The sequence below is a fragment of the Carassius gibelio genome, chromosome B5 (genome assembly GCF_023724105.1).
Source record: "Carassius gibelio isolate Cgi1373 ecotype wild population from Czech Republic chromosome B5, carGib1.2-hapl.c, whole genome shotgun sequence".
Taxonomy (NCBI): Eukaryota; Metazoa; Chordata; class Actinopteri; order Cypriniformes; family Cyprinidae; genus Carassius; species Carassius gibelio.
Genome location: NC_068400.1, coordinates 12,302,408 through 12,326,472, shown reverse-complemented (window position 1 = coordinate 12,326,472; position 24,065 = coordinate 12,302,408). Strand labels below are relative to the sequence as shown.

The window sequence follows — 24,065 nt, the reverse complement described above, 5'->3', positions numbered from 1 at the left end:
TTTTATTTGTAAGTCAATCTCTCGTACCTTCTCAGGCCCACACCTGGTTCCATCTATCGGCGAGTCCAGTTTGGAGCGGCATGATCCATTTACAGAGCACCACAGAATCTGACACACATTCTGAAACCAGCAGAGCATGAATGAATGCTTTGACAACCTGAAGACTCCCTTTCGATATTACAGACTAAAGTAGAGCTGTATTTTATTGATCTTGGTTTTTAAATGCATGCACTCCTTACTTCCACTTCTGAGCAGATGGTGGCGTTGGGTCCGTACTGCAGCTGGCACTGGTGCTGGGGGGTGTATCGCACTCCTGGCACCGCCATCGGGGAGCTGAGGTCCCTCTTAGATGGCCGGTCATCCAGACAGAAGCCCCAACCACGACTGAGAGGATAACAGAGCTTTATGAATGAAGATCATAGTCTGGAATATTTCAAAATTAGCGGTGAGATGTAGGATATAAAGCATGCAATGACATGTTCCTGTACATGAGTGTGTGTTCTCACTCCAGAAAGCGTGTGATGTACTCCTTGCTGCAGGACGACCAGGTGAGAGGAGACGAGTCGTAGTGGAGCTGACGGGACATGATGAAGGGATGCCTCCCGACTAACTCACAGTCATTCCCTTGACCGTCATGATGGATTCCAAAACTACAGCACAAAACATGATGACATCACCTGCTTAACTTACAGTACATTTCATAGTCTGGGGTCAGCTAGATTTTTAATTTTTTTTGAAAGTGTCTTATGCTCATCAAGGCTGCATTAATTTGGAATATTGTGAAATATTACTTCAATTTAAAACTAAATAGTTATTGTATTTGTATATATACATTTTAAAATATAATATATTCCTGTGATGCAAAGCTGATCCTTCAGAAATCACTCTAATATACTGATTTGCTGCTCAAGAAACATTCTTATTATTATCATTGTTGAAAACATCCTGCTTAATATTTTGGAAACCATGACGAATTATAACATTATAAATATATTTACTGTCACTTAAATATGTCCTTGCAGAATACAATTATTAATTTCTTAAAATAAAATAAAAAGATCTTACTGATATTAAACTTAAAAATACACTTTTTCTTTCCTTTGGAATAACATTAATCAAAGAATCATACAAAATAAGACAGAAATGCTCAATTAAATAAATGTAGTCACATTATTTGATAGATTTAACATTGTTTGTTGTGCAATGTTAAATTTTACATTTTATTTTTATTAAAAAATAAATAAAATGTTGCATAGCAATGTCACCCAGTTTGCATTCCTTAAGATATTACAATTACGGTAATCCAATATGTATTCTTTTCTAAAATGCATTTGTTTTCAATTTCTGTTCAGTCACATAAGGTTGTGTTCTACACCGTTAAACAACCAATTATATTTTTTATAAAATAAATATAATAGTAAATATTATTATTATTAAAGTGTCATGTTGTAAAACAAATTGTATTCTTAGCATGAAAATCAAGCCAGAGGTGGGGAAAATGTGACCTGAAAAATGAATGCCATATTTAGGCACTAATGGCACTGTTTCATGAAAATGACCCATAAAAAAATGTACCTGTGTCCAAGTTCATGAGCAATGGTGAAAGCGACAGGTAGCCCTGAGTCCTCGTTGATATTACAGGAGCGATGTGACTGGCACATGCCTGACAGGTGAGACAAGCCCAGCGTCTCACACGGCTGATTCATGCCTGCGCAGATATCCTTCCTGAGAGGAGAGATCACATCAGGTCAGACACAACAAGGCACAACAGCGGCTATGATTCATTTTATAATCTACTAAAGTCGTGCTGCAGGGCTAAAACTGCTGAAGAAGAGTTATGGCAGGGGTTGAATTCTTTGTCATTTGTTTGGCTGTGTTCATCATGAACGAGTTCTGGAGAACGTCAAGCCTTGGACACACACCATGGTGAAGTCATTCAGTCTCTGGTGCTCTGGGTTAAACCAGAGAGTTTAAGAAATGTTAAATGTTCAGAGACAAACAGCTCTGCAACCAAGAAACAGACATTTATGACATTAAATGAGAGTCAGAGGGTTCACATGTGTGTTTGACAGCACTGCATCCTCTGGTAATAATGCCTTTATGTTTTACTAGCTAATAAATGTGCAGTTGTTTCAGACATTTATTCCAGGGTAGTGAGCTTTATTAAATAATTTCATGGACTTGTAAATGTAGCTAATTTAGATATTATTATTTTAGATAATGTTTTGTAAGCAGGCAATGGATATTTTACCATATTATAATGGTAAAATATATGCATTACAAGGATTGTGTGACACTGAAGACTGGAGTAATCTATGCTAAAAATTCAGCTTCTATAACAGGAATAAAATATATATTTTTAAATATATTGAAATGGGAAACATTTCATATTGAATTATTTTAATACTTTACAATATTACTGTCAAGTATATTTATTCTTGTCAAATATATGCCTTCCTAAAATGATTGTCTAGGGTGTTTTTACCGTGTGATGAGTATAGCAACGTCATGGTGTGCAGGATGAGTGTCACTTTGAGGATTGAGGTTTTTTTGCCAGGTACAGAAGCTGTTGAGAGTCGTATCAGCGTGGTGAATGATCTTCAGGCCTTTCTGAAAATACACAAAAGTTGCAGTAAAGTAAAAGACCACTGACAGCATGTGTTTGTGCTCATGCAGCACTACGCATATTTGTTTCAGCTGGGAAGGACTGGATGTAAAGCAAATTGTGCCTTTATTCATATGTACCTCCTCTCCGTGCAGCAGAATGAGCCGGACCAATACGATGTGGATAGCATTACCGATGCTTGCATCGTGAAAAATTCCAGCCACCTACAAAAGAGTGATACAAAATATACAATTTTAGTTTATCAAGCTGGTCTTTCCTATTTGATGAAAGTCAGATGTTGTGTTCAGATTTTGTCAGAATGATGTATTTACGAGTTGAAAAGCCATCACTGTAATAATTACGAGTACTTTCTGTAACACTTTATTTTAATGGCCCGCTTTAGACATTCTGCTGAGTGACTATAAGTAACAAAGCAGCAATTACTGTATGTCAACGAGCAGTCGTTAAAGTATAAGTAGACTGTCTGCATAATATTTTGATGGTTCTCCAACAGCATTCAACTTTGCAAGTTCATGTCAACTTATTCTACTAACTCCAACTGTAACAGTCCAGGGCCATATTTATTAACAGATTTTGCCAGAGCAAGCCCTCTTTTGGCATAAAAAAAAGACATGAAATGAAACAATAGTGCTGGACTGGCTAATGCATTTGTAGGGGTTTCCTTTCAGATGCAAGTATTTAAATAAATTATGAATGGTTTGCGATGGTCAGTTTTCTGGTTTTTGCACCATTAACATCCCCAGAAGTCTTTTCTTATCCCAGTATGGGCCTGTGTTGCTGGTGGATTACATGCACTGGATTATCATAGCCTTTGCTTGTTTGCGACGCTTTGTAATATGTGCTGCTAGGTTGCATTGTTCACTGTGGAAATGATTTAGCTGCATCTGTGTTATTTCATTTTCACACTGTCAGTAAATCACCAGCAGAACTTACAGTCCCGTCAGTGCTCTCAATGTTAAGTACATCTGGCCCTTAGTCAAAGTTTAGCTGCAAAATGATTTATGGTCAACAGAATTTTAAAAGGGGACCATCAAAATGAAGTGTAACTGAACTTTCTTTAAGCTGAGCGTTTTCAAGTTGGGAGCATAAAAACCTGTGATGGATTTATAAGAAGCAGCATCTGTATCGACATTAAATTTGTCGAAATGAATGATTTCCATCTAAACTGCATCTATAGATTTATTGATTTTATATTATAGATTTTATTGTACATTTACAATATATAACAATTAGTGCTGTCAAATGATTACAGTTTTTGCCCGTTGCTTGAACACATTTTGCAAAACTTCGCTCATTGTGCCAAAACTCTACACACAAGTAAACATGACACAACACTGGGAAATATACCATTCACATCTGTGTCAAATTGAAGCTCTAGTATCAAAACCTAAACTCTGCTATCAAAACCTAACATTCCTTTGTCAAAATGTAACTCTGATGTCAAAATGACACATACTTGCATCATATGCATACACTTTCAGATCAGGGGGAACACACTAGTCTACTTTATATAAAACACTGCAGTCTTTAATTTTCACTGTTTATTCAGAAGGCATATTTTTAGGAAGCACATTTTCAAACAACCAAAAAAGCAAATAGGCCTACTCAATATTGTACATTGTAGCACTTTACATTGCAGTAACATGAACTCAGATAAAGCAAAAACAAAAAAATATATATATATATACATATATATATACATATATATATATATATATATATATATATATATATATATATATATATAAAAACACTATACTGTAAACACAGAAAATCATGGCAATTGTGCATTCGTGGGCTCATGGATCCCGCCATCTGTTGGCCTCATCGACATTGCAAGCAATGTCTTCTCCTGCTTGGCACAGGGGAAAATATCCCCTTGCATGTCGAAACCATCCATGGATTGCTCCCTCCTGAATGTCGTCACAGGTCTGTTCCATTGCCTGCAGAAGAGACATGCAGCGTGTGGGTGGACTCTCTGCCCAGCTTCCCTCACAGTCAGGCCATGGTTGATGACATGGTCCACCAAAGTTGCTCTTATATCATCAGAAATAGGGGTCCGTGCATGGCCTCTTCGACCTCCTCCTCCTCTTCCTCTTCCTGCTCTTCCTCTTCCTCCTCCTCCTCCTCTTCCTCTTCCTGCTCTTCCGCTTCCTCCTCCTCCTCCTCCTCCTCTTCCACTTCCTGCTCTTCCTCTTCCTCCTCCTCCTCCTCTTCCACTTCCTGTTCTTCCTCTTCCTCCTCCTCCTCCTCTTCCTGCTCTTCCTCTTCCTCCTCCTCCTCCTCTTCCTCTTCCTGCTCTTCAGCTTCCTCCTCCTCCTCCTCCTCCTCTTCCACTTCCTGCTCTTCCTCTTCCTCCTCCTCCTCCTCTTCCTGCTCTTTCTCTTTCTCTTTCTCTCCCTCCATCCATGCATGCAAAGTTCTTGAAATGGTTAAAAACTGAGGGCTTTTTGTAGCTGGCTGATTGGTGTTCAGTTTTGCAAGTAAGTGCCTTCAGTTGTGTATTTGAGTGGTAGCAATTACCCGATGTGTTTTGTATTTTGGATACATGTGTTTGCCAAACGGCACCCTGAGATTTCATTTTTGAAGTGTTTTATGAATGAAATAGAGTGTAGTATGCAGGACCAAGTGTGTTGCATAAAGGAGTAAGTGTGTTGCAGAATTGCAAATAGAGTGCAAAGCAGCGCTTTTGTTTAAGGTAAGGGTACATGTGTTTGAGGTATGGTAACAAAAGCTTCAAGTTGTGTTACTTTAGTCTAAGCATGGGTCTATAGTGTTCAAGCAAGGGGCAAAAACTGTAATCACGATTAATCGAATCCAAAATAAAAGTTTTTGTTAACATAATATATGTAGGATTACTGTGTGTATTTATTATGTATACATAAATACACACACATACAGTAAATTTTTTGAAAATATTTACCTGTATTTACATGCATATATTTATATTCTTACATTTTATATTATATATAAATATACTGAACATATAAACATATTTTTCTTAAATATAGATATTAGTGGTGGGCCGTTATCGGCGTTAACGTGCTGCGTTACCATCTAGATTAATTCCAAGATTACAGTGAGATTAATCTAGATTAAAAAAATTAATCTATGCCCACCACTAATATACATATATGTGTTTGTATTTAGATTTACATAATAAAATATACACATTAAACACACATATATAATGCAACCCAAAATTTTATTTTGGATGTGATAAATCGTGATTAATCATTGGACAGCATTAAAACAATTTTAGAGCCCCTTAAAAAATTGAGCAACATAAGGCAAAAACAGAGTGATGCACATTCTTTATTCATCATCCTGTAGTTTAATAATCTTGCAAAATTTGATGCAGAAAAGGTACACTGCAGTCTCTGACGAAAGTGACTTGAACACACCTGATGACGTATTTCTCAGAAGTGCGTGAATATGCTAGAAGTACTTGAATGCACTTACCATGTTCATGATGGTAAAGATGTAGGACTCAACGTTTCCACTTCCGTGGTAGTCCACGAGTTTGGAGTCGCCCACCACCATGGCCTCCACCCAGCGCTCTTTGCTGATGGAGCGAGGGGAGATCCTCCGGGGTCGTGTCCACTCTTCACCCGGATCATGATTACGATCCCCACCCTGCTGGCGCTGCTCCTGCTCCCAGTGCTCTCTCTCCTGCTCCACCTGTTGGGAAAACTCAGAACCATCTGCACCCGAGACAAACACATACCCACACAAATTAGATTTTTTTGGGCAAAGTATTATTTTATTAAGAATTTTTAATACATCTAACATATTTGACCTTTGACCCCACAGGGACTATGATGAACGCTGTGTGGATCAGTGCTACGTCGCCATCTGAGTCCACTCCAGGTTGAACTCCAGTAGATCACATGTGGGTGTCCTGGATGAGTGACATTTGGGGTGTGGCCACGGACCGGCTCGATCAATAGCGCCCCCTGTGGTAAATTTAACAGCCCTGTCTATAAGAAAAAACAATACCATTTAAAAGTTTGAGCACAAATAAGCAAAAAAAATTTATTAAATATATTATAATATATTTATTAAACAATCTTGAAAAAAAGTGTTATTGGTTTCCATAAAAACATTTATGCATCATGAATGTTTTCAGCAATGATAATAAAACTTTTTTTTTTTTTTTAATAATCAGAAGTGTTTCTTGAGCAGCAAATCAACATATATGATTTCTTAAGGATTGTGTGACACTGACTGAAAATCGGAGTACTGATACAGAAAATTCAATAGAAAAAACATGTATCTTAAATTATAACATTTCACTAAATCACTATTTTTACTGTATTATTCATTAGATTCTAAAGTTATTTCTCTTGTAGCAAATGTTTTATGATTTACCATGTCTCTATGAAAGAACCTTGGGTTTTCACTTTGTAAGTATAAGTCTATAGTAATTATAATATCATCCCCCAGTTGAAAATGGCTCATCCATCGGCCTATAAAAATAACAGCCTGACTACTCATGAAGCCACACAATCTGCAGTATCATTGATATCTGTAGCTCAACTGTGTTGTGCATCAGAGGCTTATGCTTAAAGATTAGGGTTTGTTCAAATCGTTTAAAGTAGTTTGTTCTGTCATTACACTGTCAAGGCTCATTATTTAGATATGTTGGAATTCTAGTGAATTCAGGGAAGGTATTTTTCCTGTCACACTCCCTGTTTGTTAATTTTCCCTGCAAGTGCTTGCCAGTCCTGGCATTTCCTCCACACTGCAGGGTCTTTAGCGAGTTTATCCAGTGTGCCTGAACATGTCACATGCACAAGCTTAAACACAAAACAAATACATTCAATGCATCCATTAAATGTCAAACATTAATGCAATTTGAAATGCAATTATTTCACTTTTAAATAAAGATCCTTTATTGGCATCTAATTCTAATTCCAGAACCTTTAACATCCATGGAAACTTTCCAATCCACAAAAGGTTCCCCACAATTTATTTGCTCAAAAATACAGTAAAAAGTTTAATATATTTTAAAATGTAATCTATTCCCGTGATGCAAAGCCGAATTATCAGCAGACATTACTCCAGTCTTCAGTGCCACATGATTCTTCAGAAATCATTTTTTTATTATTATCAATGTTGAAAACAGTTGTGCTGCTTAATATTTTTTGTGGTAACTGTGATATATTTATTTATTTCAGGATTCTTGGATGAATGGTGTTCAGTAGCACAACATTTATTTCTATTTGACTGAAGAATTCCTTTGTAATGTTATACTTTTCATCAAATTTATTCAATTCTAAGCATATTTTCTGTTTCTTAAGGTTAGGGATTTTGAACAAACTTATAACCTCATGTGTGAGCCTCACATTTCAAGGGTCAGATCAGGTTGCACATTCACTCTTTACAGTCTTCTTAAAGTGTGTGTCCATATGTCTTGGACTCTGAGTGTTTCATCCCATGAGATTCCATTTGGCAAATGAAACATCTCTGAAACGTGACATTTTTCTCTTATCACCATGTTTTCTTGGAGATGCAGTGAAATCCCAGCTTTATGGGAATGAGAACGACTCTCATGATGCACTTCATGCACTCGTTCACCGCCCTGCTGAATGAATCAGTCCCACAGGCCAAAAACAGGTGTGTGTGTGTGTGTGTGTGTGTGTTCAGAACAAACTAAATAAACCGTGACCAGAAAAAACATTCCAAATGTTTCGAAACTGGGGTGCACGTAACACTAAACAGATATAGGATTTGTGGAAAGGCAGAGGAATACACCATGAATTCTCCAGGGGGCCGGAGACACAGTCATAATATTGACTCAGCCGAGTCGATCTTCCACCGAGTCTAAACAATACTAGCCACTGCAACATACACACCTGTGATACACAGCTATGGCATGAGGCTCTAAAAGCACTCACACATGCCCTCAAATGGAAGAAAAATCATGGTAGCATGTACTTTCATTCAGTAAATATATAAAATATTACTAATATTACAATAACTCGTGATGTCACATTTTGGTGTCTGCATCAAATTAAATATAAAAAATATTTGTTTATATATATTTTTATTCATAGGGATTTTAAATTCAAACAATAAAATGTCAATATCTGGAAGACAATATGGAAAACATACTAAATTTGACCTGAACTTATTCAAATATATAACAGAAAAATTTATCATACTAAATCTGATCATAAAAACTGTCATTGTACGGCCAAAATACTTTTTACACATGCAAATAAGATATTTCATTCATCTCTGTCTTTTGTGGGCCCGTCCTCTCTTTCTCTCTCCTCCTCACAGCAGAAATGTGAGCTTTGGTGTCAGGGGACATTATGAAAACAGAAACTGAACTGCTAAATACAGAAGCCATGTGTGTGTTGCTGGACTTCCAGAGTTCCTGCAGGTTTTGGTAGGACTTCAAACAGGATATATAGGTCTTCCACCTCATGTAAAGGGCTTCAAACTACAGTATAGCACTTCAAAACCAGCCATGCATCCTCTGGAGGGCAGGAAGAATGTATGTGGATCTAATGACTAATGCAGAGCGGGTCAGCGATGGGTAGTTTTGTTTATCTGTGACTGCTCTGGTTTAAAACAAAAGTTGAACAGGAATGGAGTCTACAGAGTTCAGTGCCAATGAGTTTTTCACAAGGACTGTAAACCAAACTGAAATGCACCACATTACAAAAATACTTTCTCCAATAGTTTAATGTGCATGTAGAGATGGCCATAATAAACACAATGGCTCTGTACTGCTGTTAAGATCATTCACTGTTTAAAAGTTTGGAGTGAGTAAGATTTTTTTGTTGAAAGAAATCAATACTTTTATTCAGAAAGGGTGCATTAAATTTATACAAAAAGACAGAATTTTATTTTGATTAAATGCTGTTCTTCTGAACTTTCTATTCTTTAAAGTATCGTGAAAATGTGCTGTGTCAGTTTCCACAAAAATATTAAACAGCACAGCTGATTATAACATTATAACACTGATAATAATGTTTCTTGAGCAGCAAATCAGCATTAATGATTTCTGAAGGATCATGTGAGACTGAAGACTGGAGTAATGATGTTGTAAATTCAGCTTTGCATCACAGGAATAAAATACATATGAAATTTTAAACCAGTGGTGTGAGTTTGGGGCGGAACAACCTCTTTGGACAAAAAGTTTTAACACAGTCAACATTTCTGCCAAATAGTGGTGTTCACTAAAATTTCTCCTTGTATGGAAAAATAGGAGTAAAAATGAAAAGATTCAAGCATAACAGAATTTGTATTTTTGGCTGAACTATTTCTTTTAAAACTACAGGAAATGTTTCACAAGCTTTGCATATCTTTTGGCCACTACTTCACCACTTAATGCACTGCACAAAACATTAGCACATTGTTTTTTTTAATTCGTGCATGTTGGCAGTGCATAAATGTGCTAAGCTAATCAGTTGAACCTCATTACATTTTCATTTGGTCACGCAAATGGCAAAGAATCCTGACTTTGTCCATTTTAAAAGCATCATCTCGACATCCTGCACACAATATTATTACAGAAGAATATCTGTATGTTATTTTTTGCTTCTCCCATACATTAAACACCTGAGTCTCTGAGGAGCGAATACATAAAGGTTAATGGAATGTGAGTGTAAAAGCACCACAGACTCAAAGCTAATGTTTGGAAGGAAAGATAACATGAGAACGGAATGAAACGCACGACCGTACAGGAGGAGCATGCATGCTCAGGCAATGACTGACAGACAGAAGGAGCATTTATTACAGGTACTGCATGCATACTTTTGCAAATTATGCATGCATCTAATAAATCAAAGCTCATTTTAAAGTCCAAAACTCTTTCCTGTGCTTTCACCAACAGTTGATTCTTTCTGCCTCTCCTCTTTTCCTCTTTTGCAACTTTTTTGTTCAATTGCCAAGTCAGAATGAGTCATGTTTTGTGCTGACACACTGACCTGGTTACAATTAGTCTCAAGTTCCCTGCATTTTCTGAGCATCCACTCTGAATAACAGGTTACTATTAGATCTTATTCAATCATGGCTTTCTGCAGTCAAATATTGTTGTATAATAATGTAAAATAGAATAATTGGTTGTTTATCCAGCTCTCTTTTTTTCTGGATTATAAAATCTTTTAAACCGAGATCAATATTTCATGTTAGTTTATATGATTATTTGGTAGTTAGCAATGTAATAAGTGGGATAATTTAATGTCAGACGGTCATTATCAGGAGAATATAAACTCAGATCTACTCCGCAGACATGGGATACAGTCGGCCCAGACACTGATGTTTCATTGAAGAATCACTCTGAGGGCTAAACCCTTCTTTTTGCAAACAAATGGGGGCAAAAAAAAAAAAAAAAACCTGGGTACCACCAGGTTTACCAGAGATTATCACAAGAAGTGTTATTACCTTTAACGAATAAACTATCTGTTACTGAAATAAAGCTGAAATAAAACAAAATGTAAATAAAAAATGAAAATTTAACATGATTTTCTAAGTACTAAAAAAACTAAAATTTTAATAAAATTAAATCAACGCTACATACGAATATTTAAAGATAATATTTATATATTTAATAATAATTATTATATGCAATATTTAATAATAAAAATATATTTAACATTTAAATTACTAAAACATAAATTAAAATTAAATTGAATACTGAAAATATACTAATAAAAGCCATAGTTTATAGTTTATAAAAAAAAAAAAAAAAAAAAAAAAAAACCAGTGGCTTCTCAAAGAAAGACATTTAGATCAATCTGAAACCTATCAAATGTGATGCATTTCAGAGTAAAACTGATTTTAACATTGATGACATTAATAAATGTTATGTTTACATTAAGATGATATTGATCAATAGATGATATCGGATAAAAAACTATTTTTTGCTAATTTTTTTTAGAAAAAATAATTCTTTAATATGCACTGATGATTAAGAATTAAATCAGGAACATGCATTAAAGCTGCAGTCTGTAACTTTTCTTTTGGTTAAAAATGATCCAAAATCAATATTTGAGAAAGTACATAAACAGCTTTGAAACTATCACCTTACTTTAACCTGATTCACAACAGTTTATTTATAATGTTTTCTAATTTGAGTGTTTTCGGTAGGTTTTCACTGGAAATTTGAGCATTCGAGTTTATATCTCGCAGTTCTGACTTTATTTCTCAGAATTGCGAGTTTATATCTCACAATTATGACTTTTTAACTAGCATTTGCGAGTTTATATCACGTAATTATGAGGAAAAAAAAGTCTGAATTGTGAGATCTACATCTTGACTGGCCTGAGGGTGAGTAAATCTTTATTTTTGGATGAATTATTTCTTTAACAGTCAATGACAGCTTCGGCACTAATGCAAGTACAGCAAGTGAATTCACACCAGACATTAATTACCGGATATGTAAAAGAACTGACAGATTAAATCAGATATTTCTCACCAGTCCCTCACAGGTGCTGACTGCAGCGGTTCCCTGCACGTAACCATCAGTCACTGTGCCAATGAGGTGGCAGCCGCCGCTCCCAGATGTGTGCGACTGCTTTTCTGTGAAACTCCCGTTGTGTTTCTCCAACACATATTCATTGGAGAGCAGATTGTCATTAGTGGTTAGACTGAGAGTGAACTCCTGACCTTTGTAGTTGAGTTTGTAATACACTCGCCTCTCTGCTGAAATCAGGTCCCTCTTATGACGCCTGTCAGAGAAGTGATGTGATAAAGAGTAGGAGATGAAATTCCCATCTCCGTCCACTTTTTCAGGATGATCCACATAAAACTCCGCGTGCTGCTTGATGAAGAGCTCTAGAAATGAAAATAAGACAATTCCCCTTTGAAAACAATCTTTTTTGGAGCAACACATGACAAAATAAATAAATATTGATATATTTCACCCTGAATTCCTATATTTTACCTATATTATTTACCTGTTTTCATTTAATGAAGGCTGTAGGAACTTTAGAGCAAACTTTTTGTTGTACATCTTATATATGTATACACACACATAATTTAAAATATATATATATATATATATAGCATTGTATTTACAAATTTTCCTTTTAAATATAAATTTTAAAAACACAGGTGCTTATTCATGAGATGTATCAAGTCATTTTAACCATTCAGAGAGAAATGTTACATCTAAACCACCATGAATGATTGCCTTTGATCCTTAAACATAATTATATATCGTGGTCCTCTTCATGTCAGACAACATAAAACAGTCAAAATGACTGATGAATGTGTTGATATATCAAGTAAACCTTGTATTACAATGAACAGCTGTGTATGTCTCCCAAAAAGCATGGTATAGAAGACTGAGTGTGATTATATTAAAGTAAAAAAAAAGGCACATTAAGACTCTGAACAATTCACACATTAAAGGGTTAACTGTGCTTTTACAGAATGAGAATGCATAAAGTTCAGAACTCCATAAACAGAAACTTGGACTTTACTGCAGCTGACCGCTTGCCTCAGTGAAACCCTTGGCAAACTGACCAGCTCCTTCAGTGGACACAACAACAGAAATGTTGTAAATAAGATAAAAACAAGTGTATGAATCTTATGCGTGGAAACACAAACCTTGTTCTGTGTCTGGAAAGAGGTAATCCGGTTCAGAGCTCTTGACGTGGCTCGCAGCCAGAAAGAAAACACAGTTGAACCGCAAAATCGCAACGCTGACCCGGCTTGACATGTTTCTGCAACGCAAAATGAACGGAGTAAATAAACGCTCTGCGTCGAGGAACTGGTTCAAGTCAGTCCTGAGGGGAGTTTCTGGTGAAAGCAGGAGACATTTGGGCTCAGAGACGGAGAAAGAAAATGAGCGGAGAATGAAGGAATATGATGTGGAGTGGGAGGAGAGATTCTGACTGACTGTCCTCCTGTTTCCACGCGCGGGAGGAGAACATATCACCACGAGAGTCGAAAAACAACGCGCCGCAGGAGTCAAGGGATGCACGCGTTATTGGAACTTTGCACAAACAGGGCACAACATGGCCTGAAGGTCTTTCTTTAATTACATTCCAAAAAATAGACATTAACAGCTTCTTATCCTACAGAAAATGTTGATGCAATCCAGAATTTGGGACGTGTCTCTTAAGGGATAATGTGCATAGCCGCGAGAAAATATTTTATCTGAGGGTGCTGGGGGGCGGGGCCATGGTGGGAGATTTTTTGATAAATTCCTAATATTCAGTGGCGGTTCTACAGTGAATTACACCCTGGGCGACACCCCCTTCGAGCACCCCCAACCCCCCCAGCATATTTTACTAATAACAACATAAGTGAAAGAGAAAATTATATTTCTCAATTGCACAATCCTTCATTAGAACAATGGAAAAACACATTTAATTTTTCTCCTCATTTATTTAACTATTGCAATTACAACAGGAAACACACTTTTTAACATTAGCCCTTCATTCATGACATGGATATTTATATTTATTGAACTGAAAGCAATCCTAAACAATGCACAGTGTGCATTGCACACATTAAATTTCATGCTAACACACTTTTCCATTAGATTTTTTTTTTCATTTAAAAGAAGACGTTTCGCTCTTTATACAAATTTGCTCACAAGAAGTCAAAAAGGTGACATACTTCGAAATTTTGACCCTAGTAACTCACCCCACCCCCAGAATATTTTTTTTTAGATTTTAGCATGTAAGTGAAGCGTTCTAGGGCACCATGACAACGAAATAAAGGAAAAGAGACTACATATGCTTAAAGTAAAAAAAAAAAAACATTTATACCAAAAACAATGCAGCTCTGTTGTCATCTGTGTTCATACGTATCTTTGTGAGCAGTGCAGTGGAGCCCCCAGAAAATTTTAATGGGGTGACCAGATGAGGCTACAGAAAATCTTGGAATGGCACATCATAATAAAGAAAAAAAAAATTAAGGGTTTGCAATATTGAAAAAAGAAGAAAAAAGATATCTCTGGAATTTCTGGGATTTTATTGATAACGATAATTAGACAATATTTTGCTGAGTGTTATTGTGCTGATATCTTATTTCTAATTGTACTGACAGCTGACTGCTAAAATTTTTTTTTTACCTTTACACCATTTTTTAGGTCAAATACTTGCATTTGGACTGTTACCAAGCAAATGCAATCAGTATCAACAAAATTGATCTTTGCAATGGAGAGAAAACAGAGGCTGCATCTGAAGTGTTTTTTACACAGTTTAATGCAGCTCTGTGGGACATGGAATACTTTAACCTGCAGTTACAAATGAATAAATAATGTTCACACACTCATTCATAAATTCACCCCGTCCCTGTTAAGCACCTACTTTTTGAAAATCAAGCGGTGTTTCTTTTGATGACCAGTGCTGCGCAACTCTTTGCAGTATTGAATATGAATCACTAAAAGAGATATGAAACAAAAGCAAACTCAAACTACACTCTTCCAGTGTTTTTGTAATTCTGCCGATGAAGATGCTGCTGCTTCAGCTGACACAAGTCGCTTTAATGTTTTAATTGGCAAGGCTTAAAAAATGTGCAAATGATTACGTTTCGATTGGATGCACCAGTGGCCCCATCGGAGCATTATGGACAGATCAGTCAACTGTCCAGAACGTCTTTCACACTGGCCTTTGGACATCAGATGGTCATGATCAAATATGTTAGCTTTATTTAAAGTATAAAAAATATATGAGAGAATGATATGTTCAGTTTATATGTATATGAATACACAAGTGCATATAAATGAATAAAAATGTGAAGAATATACAATAGTGAACTACAACTTAATTCAGATCAATTCATGTTTATTTGTATAGTGCTCACTGCAAAACAGCTTCACAGAAACTTTCAAGTTTCTCTTTTACAGAGGAGTAAATAATCAGAAGTGAATATGTCAAAGTAATGTCCATGTACGACAGAAATGTAAACAGTTCCAGAATAGTAAAGATCTTTCCGTTAGTTAATGACATGTATTTAAACAGAAATGGTGAACAACTGACAACAGAAATTCTTTAATCTCATATTCTGCTCTGAAGAATCTTTTGGAGATTTTTTAGTTTTTTGTTGCGGTTCTCTTGCTGCTTTGTCTCCATGTACACTGAAGCTGATCATACAGAATTCCTTCAGATTTTAAAAAGATTTCAGAAATACACCATTCAGGACTTATGGATTTTGTGTCTCCCCTTGGGAGTTTTTTTTTCTTGCCCAGCATTGTTGTGCATCTCTAGCTCATGGTAAATAAACTTACAGTAGTACATTTGGATCACATAGACTGTATAAATATTAGCATTTCCAAGATGGTAGCTTTTGTCCAGTCTTGTTACAGAAAGAAATGCGTAGTCAGGTATGAACAGTTTCATAGTTTGCAAAATACATCTGTCAGATTCTGTTTATGATTAAAAACATTTATTTTAGTTGTATGCTTTTTTATATTGCATGTTTAAAACTACATCCATGTATTGCTGCCTCCTATATATATGTATTCTCATCAGAAATCAGGAGACATTATTTTAAATGATTTAAAATCAACAAGTGTCTAGAATAAAACATGAAATATGAAAATAAAAATCCATAATGGTATAGACAAATCTCTGTCAAGTATTTCCTGGATAATTACAGAAATGTGTGGGAATTCAATCAAGGACCCACTGTTTCAAGGATCCACTTCCATTTTCTCAACGTTCTCATTTTCTTCATTTACAGGCATGTTTGCTCCACATGTATCCTCAAGGGGCCCGAGGCCAAAATTAGCATTTATACCTTTAAATTTGGAGAGTAATTTTAAAATGTCACTTCTTGTCTTGACCTGTGTGACAATAGCATCTATGATGGATGGCATGGAATAGGCAAATTCAATAACACTCCTATCTCTCTGACCTTCTTCGTAATGAAAGCCACCAGAATGCATTCCAATCAGACAGCAGTGTTCATCAAACACTGGAGAGCCAGAAGATCCATGATAGAAACAAGAGTCATAGGTGATCCGGTTGTGATGTAGATACGGCCAACATCCCCATGACACATATGGACAGGAAACATTCTCAGATATGTGTTTATTTATACTCTGTAGTTGCTTCTCACTCCCAATGATGAAGCACGGGTCCATCTTCTTAACCTCACCATTTGGGTGTCCCACAATGTAGATCCCACCACGCTTAGGAGGGGGGACATGCTTATAGCATTCAAACAATTCAGTACAGTCATCCGGTGCAGCTTCCAGTTCTAGAAGAGCAAAATCATGGAATCTGCGCCTGTCATTTGTTTCAAAACCATAAGCAACAACGTCATCTTTTATTGATATAACTTTTGCATGAGATCCCGAAACTTCATAATTAAATGCAGCTGTCAGAGTCTTTGAAAGTTTAATTGTGTGAGGATGCTCTGGTGGGGAATGAACAAAGTCCTTGACTACATGAGCATTAGTGAGGATGAATCTGTCGAAGACTAAGAAGCCGGTTCCTTGGGCAGAATTTTCTACTTTAATCAAACACACAGAGTCAGAGAGTGTCATAATCTGCCTCACTTTGCTCACCTCAGTGAAACATTGAACGCCTTTGTCATATGCTTCTTCGAATAACTTTTGAACTTGCCATTTCTTTCGCTGTTTTAGCTTCTTCAATACGTCTTCACATACAGACTGGAGAAAGTTCTCAATGTCAGTGGAGAACGAATTTCCAGAATCACCAGAAACAATTCCAGAAGAATTCGCTGTTGCTTGCCCAACAACTGAAGGAGCTGCAAAATTTGGCGTTCTCTCTTGAATTGATTTTCGTTCAGTGCCGTTAGGATGCTGGCCTGGGTCACTTTTTTCTGAACTAGCAGCTGAAGCTACATCAGATTCCTTCTTGACTTCAGTTAGTTTCTTTTGGTTTTCAGGTCGTGTGTCGCCAGTAGTAATTATCTGAAATTTCTTCTTATCAAGATACTCAACAGGGTTGCCCATTTCATACTCGCACAATTGGTCCTTCTTTGCTCCTTCTTTAGATTCTAGATTGAGAACACAGAGTTTCTGGAAAATTGTATCACTGAATCGTCCATCATGCATAAGAGCAGTTTCAACTTCCTCTCCTTTGTATGCATAAACACAAACATAATCAGCAGTGTTTCTCAGTTCATTATTTTTCATTATGTATTGCAAATTCTTCTTTCCTGCGGTTTTAATGTAAAATGTGACTAGGTCCGTCCTGGGGTATGAAAGTCTTTCTTGTGTATCTTGCGCTGTAGAAGCTTTTATTTCCTTCTTAATGAAGGTTATTTTTAAGATCTCATCTTTTTTAATAAGACAGCAGGGGAAATCCATCTTCAAAGCAGCTCTGTCAGCTCTCAGGATGACCATTTCTTTCTTCTTGTCATTTACATTCTTATTCACTCTGAAAGTGTCGCTTGTTTGAAGGGCATCAAGCACAGTCATGGATGTATAACATGACACAAAAACTGGATCAGGTTTAGAGGTGAAACAAAACCTGAAAGTGTGCTTTTGATCTTCTGTTCTCTGCTAAATTCAGATAAACAATCCATCATGTACAAACAGACATTCAAGTGAATACCAAATGGTGATTTATTTTTTACTATTAGTACATGTTAAAGGGAAACTCAAAAATAAAAACTCTTATCATTTACCCTCATGCTGTCCCAGATGTATCTTTCTTTCTTCAGATGAACAAAAATACTTTTAGAGAAGTGATCAATCTCTGAGTCCGTGTAATGCAAGTTTATAGGACCCTCAAAGATGAAGCTTCAAAAATACACCGTGAACAGGACAGGATTGCATATGACCCCAGTGGATGAATCAATTTCCTCTGCAGCAAAACGATAGGCATGTTTAAAATTTTTAACTCTTTACTCTAAACTAATAAACCACTGCGTGCGATTGTCATGTGATCACATTGTAAAGCTCATGTGAAAAGTGACAGTCCTCTGAGCTTCCACATTGCACAAGTTTCACAACACTTACATTATGATTAGCAAAATGCTGACATTTACGCCAAACGGACATATGACAGTTGACCATCAGTGGTGGACGAAGTACACAAATCAAGTACTTGAGTAAAAGTAAAGATACGTGTAATAAAATATTACTCCAGTAAAAGTAAAAGTACTCCTTTTTCAATTTTACTCAAGTGAAGGTACAAAAGTACTACATTTTTTATGTACTTAATTGTACTTAATAGATGTTTGCAATTTTATATAGGCTACTTAATTTAATTTTATATTAGCACATATTTTTTTTATAATCCTACTGCTCAAAATACCTGGGATTTTTTCCAAAATAACCACTATATGGAGTCAAGATATATTTTTGTTGTTGATATGAACTAAGTTTGACGAGACTAATGTTCACTATGAAGCTTACACTGCAATGTTCCTGAGAGAAAACAGAGAAGACCATCTGATCGTCACCAGTAAGAACAAAGTATTTTAAAGTTTGTTGTTTTACAGCACATCACAGTTACATATGACACGATAATAAGGCCTGAAGTTATGGAGGACATTTTAAAGAAAATATAATTATATTTTCATAATGATTTTTTCCTTCTCAAACCTTGCCTGTGGTGTAAAAACACCCCTGGCCAAACGGGGTGCATCTCTTCCCACTTTGATAATTACCATGTTCTGAACATCACATCCTTTCTTTTCTCCCCAAATGTAATCTATCTATCTATCTATCTATCTATCTATCTATCTATATATATATATATATATATATATATATATATATATATATTTTATCTATCAAAAATCAACCAAGGAGCCATTGGCTCCTATAAGAAAAAAACTTAGGTGCCAGATGTTTTTTTTAGGTGCCACAGAATAAACATGTTTTATGTGTTTTATTTAAATAATTTATTTTACATTTTAACTTTTCAAACATACTGACATGTTTATGTCTCATCTTTTGTTGACTTTATCAGCATTTTAATCCATCTTGCAGGGAATGAAGGTTCACTTAAAGTGGGAGCTAAATGTCTTTTCCAACTTGAAATATACAGTCATGCGTTGTTTATTACACAAAATCTGTCCCAATGTTATGGACCATAAGCATCACTTGGACCCTGAGTATAGTTTGGGGTCCTCCTCAATGCATCCTGTAAATGTTGTCATACTCTCTTAAAAATAAAGGTGCTTCATGATACCATAGAAGAACCTTTTTTTTCCTGTCTAAATGATTTCATAAAGAACCTTTAACATTTGAAGACAACAGATTATGAAAAGGTCAGAAAGAGATTGTTCTTCAAAGAGCCTTTGACTGAATGGTTCTTTGTTCAATTTCAGCCTCTGGATCTGATTCTGGATCATAAATATACGCTGAATCTGACTGTTAGCCATGGTTTGTTTTGGTTGGTTTTGTCCTCACGGTGTCACAGCTTCCAAACGCTCTCAACGCAAAAGTCTACTGGCGCTCGTGATTCTTTAGCTCCACACGTCACGTCTCCAGGCGCTCGTGTTTTTCCGGGAAAAATCGGTACAGACTATCTTTCTCTTCTGAATATAATAAAACTAAAGACTTTTTGGAGTTATGAAGGATGCAGTACTACTCTATAGGTACTCAAGATTAACAGGATATTGAGTGAAAACGAGCATTTCACCCCCCCTTTAAGGTTTTTTTATTCTTACACTAACATATAGTTTTGCTTCAGAAGCAGTGGTGGACGAAGTACACAAATCAAGTACTTGAGTAAAAGTACAGATACATATGGTAAAATATTACTCCAGTAAAAGTAAAAGTACTCCTTTTTCAATTTTACTCAAGTGAAAGTACAAAAGTACTAAATTTTTTATGTACTTAAGTAAAAAAGTACTGCAAGATAGATGTTTGCAATTTTATATAGGCTACTTAATTTAATTTTATATTAGCACATTTTTTTTATAATCCTACTGCTCAAAATACCTTGGATTTTTTCCAAAATAACCACTATATGGAGTCAAGATATTTTTGTTGTTGATATGGACTACGCTGATTAGAGTAATGTTCACTGTGAAGCTTGTTGTTTTACAGAACATCAAAGTTACAGTACAGACCAAAAGTTTGGACACACCTTCTCATTCAAAGAGTTTTCTTTATTTTCATGACTATGAAAATTGTAGAGTCGCACTGAAGGCATCAAGGGCTATTTGAGCAAGAAGGAGAGTGATGGGGTGCTGCACCAGATGACCTGACACAGTCACCGGACCTGAACCCAATCGAGATGGTTTAGGGGTGAGTTGGACCGCAGACAGAAGACAAAAGGGCCAACAAGAGCTAAGCATCTTTCAGGGAACTCCTTCAAGACTGTTGGAAGACCATTTCAGGTGACTACCTCTTGAAGCTCATCAAGAGAATGCCAAGAGTGTGCAAAGCAGTAATCAAAGCAAAAGGTGGCTTCTTTGAAGAACCTGCAATATGACATATTTTCAGCTTCACACTTTTTTGTTATGTATATAATTCCACATGTGTTAATTCATAGTTTTGATGCCTTCAGTGTGAATCTACTATTTTCATAGTCATGAAAATAAAGAAAACTATTTGAATGAGAAGGTGTGTCCAAACTTTTGGTCTGTACTGTATATATGACATGATAATAAGGCCTGAAGTTAGGAAAAACATTTTAAGGAAAAAAATAATAAAACAAATTTCATAATGATTTTTTCCTTCTCAAATCTTGTCTGTGGTTTAAAAACACCCCTAGCCAAACGGGGTGCATCTCTTCCCACTGATAATTACTGTAGTTACCATGTTCTGAACATCACATCATTTCTTTTCTAACCAGATGTAATCTATATATATCTATATATATATATGTGTGTGTGTGTGTGTGTGTGTGTGTGTGTGTGTGTGGCTGAATAAAAATATTTGGACATTATAAAAATTACATCAACTTAGCACTAACAAGCTTGTTAGCCAGACAGTTAGCATCAGCTAACAATATTTACTTATTTTCAGTACGATGAACATTCATGTCTGTCTACTCGTCTAGTTAATCCAAACAATATACATATGTATAACGTTACTGTCGATAAACAATATAAAAACAGACGTAACATAGGACATTTTAATAAAACTGTTAACATTACGGCAGCGGTGAATTTGAACGTGCATGAGTTATTGTATTTAATCTGTGTTATTTTATGGGGTTTTTTTTGTTGTTGTTTATTTTACCTAAAATTGATGTGTCTGCATCGTCTGCACTCGAGCATTTCAGAGGGCTTAAATAGATCACTCTTTACAACGGATTTAGTTCCCAAACAACTGACAGTTTTGATCTAAATATGATTTTCAGTTACAATAATTAATCCAAAATTTCGACATAACTTACTTTTAGCAACATCAGATGCACGCGCGCTCACAAGATCTCCCGGTTCTTACTTCTGGTGACTCGCAGTAAACGGTTCATTTGAATCAGTGTGTGGTCGACTCCAGAACAGCTGCAATCGGATCATTCTAATTCGTAAACGAATCGTTTGGTGCGATTCGCGATCCGATTTAAAAGTATATTTTGAAAAGACTCGGTTCGTTCATGATGAATCAGACACCGCTTCTGCGTGTCGGAGCACGTGATATATTATAGGGAGTAACGATATGTTTTATGAAATGTAGTGGAGTAAAAAGTACGATTTTATTCTTTGGAATGTAGTGAAGTAAAAGTAAAAGTTGCTCAAAATAAAACTACTCCAGTAAAGTACAGATACTTGAAAATGTACTTAAGTACAGTAACGAAGTAAAGCTACTCCGTTACTGTCCACCACTGTTCAGAAGACACTGACATTGATTCATCCACTAAGGATCAAATGGATTCCCATTACGTTTACATTCTGTACATTTTTAAGCATCAACCTTGAGGGTCCTGTACATTTCCATTACATGGACTCGCAGAAACTGAATAATTTTCTAAAAATCTACATTCGTGTTCATCTGACGAAAGAAACCCAAATACATCTGGGACAGCATGAGAGTGAGTAAATGATCAGTGGATGTTATCGTATTTTAGATGAAGTATCACTTTAGGCGATCTACCTGCAGCAGACTTGAAGGTCCCTCTTCTGTCTTAAGTGAATGAGCCATCGTTTCCTGCAAAATGTCCACAACATTGACATTAATACAGGCTTGCCACGGTCCAGAGACTTCTATCATAATTCAAATTGTAAAAAGGACAGGAAAGTGCAATGCCATGTAATCACACCAGACATAATGCAGCAAAGTGAAACAAATCACAGACTAATGGTCTATTCACACTGAGAGTGAAACAAATGTTTTGAGAAAATACAATATACAGAACAGTAAAACACATCTGTGAATCAGTGATATCAGTTTTTCAACTGTGGATTTTTCTTTTTATCCACAACAGAGTCTACCTGTTCAAATGTTTTGAGGTAAAATTCTTCTATAGGAATATCACAATTGTTTTAGTGATTGAAAAGCTAAAAGATTAACATATATAGCAAATCGTACATTTAACATTTGTAATTTTTTAGTAGGTAATTGGTTATTTTATTATATTGGAATATTGATAACCCTCGAGCACTGTAGTATCCAGTCAAATGTGAGAAGTTTCCTCAAGCTTTTTATTTCATAGGCTATTAAACACTATTAAAGAAACAACAAGTATAACAACTTTACCTGAACATTGTCACTAGCTTGTGATGTCTCCCCAGGTTCAGTGTCTGTGGCAGTCTGCTTTTTCTGAAAGAGACAACATTTACCATTAGAAATAAGCCATAATCTATTGCAGTGGCTAAACAAAGAGGATGGGAAAGATAATGGTCACTCACAGGAGACTGTTTAAAGGAGCTCAGAAGGTCTATCTGCTTGAATTTTTTGTTGGGTGGCGCTTTAGGCATGCTTATGGCTGTTCCTATGAATAGAACAATCACTTTGTAAACAATGTAAAAAAATAAATAAAAAAAAAGTCAAATTCTACATCTATTAAAGTTACAGTTATTGATGACAGAGACAGACACACAAACACACAGCCCTCAGGTAAAATTGTGCATAAGATAGCTGAATTTACTATCACTGTACCAATAGTTTTAACCTAGAAGAAAATAACTAGTATTAGTTTATACGCCCCTCCTGTTCAAAATGTGTTACCGCGGCACATAAATTAAAAAAACGACATTGTAAGTTTCGTTCTTTCTTTCACAGATAAGTCACAACAAACATTTTCTCCTATTTTCAGCATTTGAAAACCGACAGTTAGTTGCCACATAGAGGTGTTCGCAGTCATTTTTGTTTATCCATATTTATAAATATATTATTGGGGAAAAGGTGGAGGAATATTATAAATGTTATATATTATATATTGTAAATATTCAGTGTTAAATATTACCTTATATGAGTTATTTAAGCCGGAGAAAGTGCGTGTCGCCCGTTTTTCTGAAGTGTGCGATGATCATCGATCTCCTGCAGCGCGCGCAAAATATTTCGGATGTTTTCTTCTGTATGTTTTACCGACAGGTTACAGATCATGTTAAAAAAGGTACATACTGCCGCCTATAGACATATCATGTC

General features: G+C 35.9%; 3 protein-coding genes across 5 annotated transcripts in view; all 3 read right to left on the bottom strand.

The window, feature by feature from the left end:
* The window catches only part of adamts12 (ADAM metallopeptidase with thrombospondin type 1 motif, 12), a 34,943-nt gene extending 21,245 nt beyond the window's left edge, over positions 1–13,698 (bottom strand). Inside the window, exons 1-10 of the mRNA XM_052556581.1 lie at positions 13,196–13,698; positions 12,060–12,418; positions 6,426–6,606; positions 6,089–6,330; positions 2,746–2,829; positions 2,486–2,610; positions 1,576–1,725; positions 507–650; positions 240–384; positions 28–120 (exon numbers count right to left, since the gene is read on the bottom strand). Of these exons, the coding sequence (XP_052412541.1) occupies positions 28–120; positions 240–384; positions 507–650; positions 1,576–1,725; positions 2,486–2,610; positions 2,746–2,829; positions 6,089–6,330; positions 6,426–6,606; positions 12,060–12,418; positions 13,196–13,307 (1,635 nt within the window). The 5' untranslated portion in view covers positions 13,308–13,698. The remainder of the gene's footprint in view (positions 1–27; positions 121–239; positions 385–506; positions 651–1,575; positions 1,726–2,485; positions 2,611–2,745; positions 2,830–6,088; positions 6,331–6,425; positions 6,607–12,059; positions 12,419–13,195) is intronic.
* Positions 1–24,065, bottom strand: part of kcnv2b (potassium channel, subfamily V, member 2b) — a 172,954-nt gene that overhangs the window by 80,982 nt on the left and 67,907 nt on the right. The gene's annotated exons all lie outside the window — the stretch shown is intronic.
* LOC127957891 (serine protease FAM111A) lies at positions 15,368–24,006 on the bottom strand. Of its 3 annotated transcripts, none has more exons than XM_052556586.1 (5): positions 23,884–24,006; positions 23,327–23,409; positions 23,175–23,237; positions 22,572–22,625; positions 15,368–18,074 (listed from the first exon to the last, which is right to left on the bottom strand). In XM_052556586.1, the coding sequence occupies exons 2-5, from the start codon at positions 23,393–23,395 to the stop codon at positions 16,233–16,235; spliced, it is 2,028 nt and encodes a 675-aa protein (XP_052412546.1). In that variant the 5' UTR covers positions 23,396–23,409; positions 23,884–24,006; the 3' UTR covers positions 15,368–16,232. The 3 variants fall into 3 exon arrangements, with proteins under 3 accessions (XP_052412546.1, XP_052412548.1, XP_052412547.1); XM_052556588.1 differs by having other exon boundaries at positions 15,368–18,071; XM_052556587.1 differs by having other exon boundaries at positions 23,327–23,427; positions 23,884–23,951.